This window comes from Impatiens glandulifera, chromosome 4 (genome assembly GCF_907164915.1).
Source record: "Impatiens glandulifera chromosome 4, dImpGla2.1, whole genome shotgun sequence".
NCBI lineage: Eukaryota > Viridiplantae > Streptophyta > Magnoliopsida > Ericales > Balsaminaceae > Impatiens > Impatiens glandulifera.
In genome coordinates this window covers 8,081,951-8,083,567 of record NC_061865.1, presented here as the reverse complement: position 1 = coordinate 8,083,567, position 1,617 = coordinate 8,081,951, and the positions used below count along the sequence as shown (strand labels likewise).

At 29.1% G+C, this 1,617-nt stretch overlaps 1 protein-coding gene across 1 annotated transcript; it reads right to left on the bottom strand.

Annotated features, from left to right (window-relative positions):
- Positions 1–673: 673 nt before the first annotated feature.
- LOC124934635 (aspartic proteinase CDR1-like) lies at positions 674–1,357 on the bottom strand. Its single transcript, XM_047475158.1, has one exon. The coding sequence runs from the start codon at positions 1,355–1,357 to the stop codon at positions 674–676; it is 684 nt and encodes a 227-aa protein (XP_047331114.1).
- Positions 1,358–1,617: the final 260 nt, after the last annotated feature.

Here is a 1,617-nt window from a genome sequence, read left to right as displayed (position 1 = left end):
ATCTCCATTATTAATTAAAAAATTATATTTAAATTCAGTACTTAAAACTGTAAGGATCATTATTTTAAAAAAAATATTTTCAAAATTGGAAAAAGAAAATTTATGAAAATTATATTTAAAATATTAGAATTTAATAAACAACCTTCCATTATTATTATTATTATTATTATTATTATTATTATTATTATTATTATTATTATTATTATTATTATTATTATTATATATATATATAATTAATTTGTCAATCTTTACCCATCAAACTTTGAACTCTTATGTCTGAATGAGAAAATAAAATAATAACTCAAATTATTAATTAATTAATTTATAAGTTTAAGATAAATTAAATTTGTGGAATCATTTAATTTATAGAAAATAATTTCCATTTTTTTATTTATTACAACAACTGAATTTTGATGAGAAATAAGAATAAGTTAATGTATTTTTTAATAGTAAATGTACAATAAATGAAAGTTATTTAATAACACAATATACATTACATTAAAAACAAAAATACAAAATATTTTGGCCAATTACATTATTTCCAAAACAAATTATTAATACACATTCAATTAAATATACTAATTCTCCTTCCAAATAATATAATTATTCAAATTTGCTTCCTCAATCAATACTCATTTTATTCTCTTCAAAGCCTAAATTTGGGTAGCAATGATTAATGATTTGAACAATTCACTGCCTTAAAAGAAACACTCTTATTCTCAAGATCATATCCAATCATGTAATCCATTTGAAACAAACTCCCAATTATAGTTTCATCACTATTGGTTGGGTGTATCACTAGGCACCATACGCCGTTATTGTTAATAATTGTATTTCTCTTTGTCAAAACTAATTCAGCACCTCCAGAAAAATGGATAATGAGAGTAGGAAAGTTTGGATCGAACCTGTAACAATGTTTTAAATGGTCATTTTCAAATGGTTCGGCTCTAATCACGCTTCTTAGTGCATTCTTCAATTGTTGATACAAACCCGTCGGTAAATATGATAAAAACGCGCCGGTATCTAATATGGCAGGACTCCTAAAAGGAATTCTCGTATAGGTTTTCTCATGACCAACCATGATGGGAAATGCCATATTTTCGACACTAATCGCTTCCAATGTGATATATTCGGATACCAACGGGGTGCTGCGTCCAGACACGATTGCGCTAGCCCCGAAGCTGATCTTGCTTCTTGTATTTATTTTCAAATAATGAACTAGGCAGTACGCGAACTTACCACCAACCATATCGCCAAGCTGACTTATTAATGAGTGAGGCCCAGCTCCGAACCCAGCAATGCCAGCCATGGTCTCATAGTACTCACCAATGTTGTTTTTTGAACACCCATAAACCATTTTTCGAAAGAAATTGTTTCCCAATTTAAAAGTTTCCATGGCTAGATCACCAGAGCTGGAGGAATTGTCCAAATATTTAAAAGTGTATGTACATTTTCCATATCTCCATTCACAAGTTTTAGCATTGCCCAATTTTTTGCATTCTTTTCCTCCACATGTTAATATTTTATAGGACCGTGATTTTTTCGAATTAAATTTGGGTTGAGTCTGCCTGAAACAGTTGACACAGGGGAGACATTGAGTCCATACTTTGCTGCTTC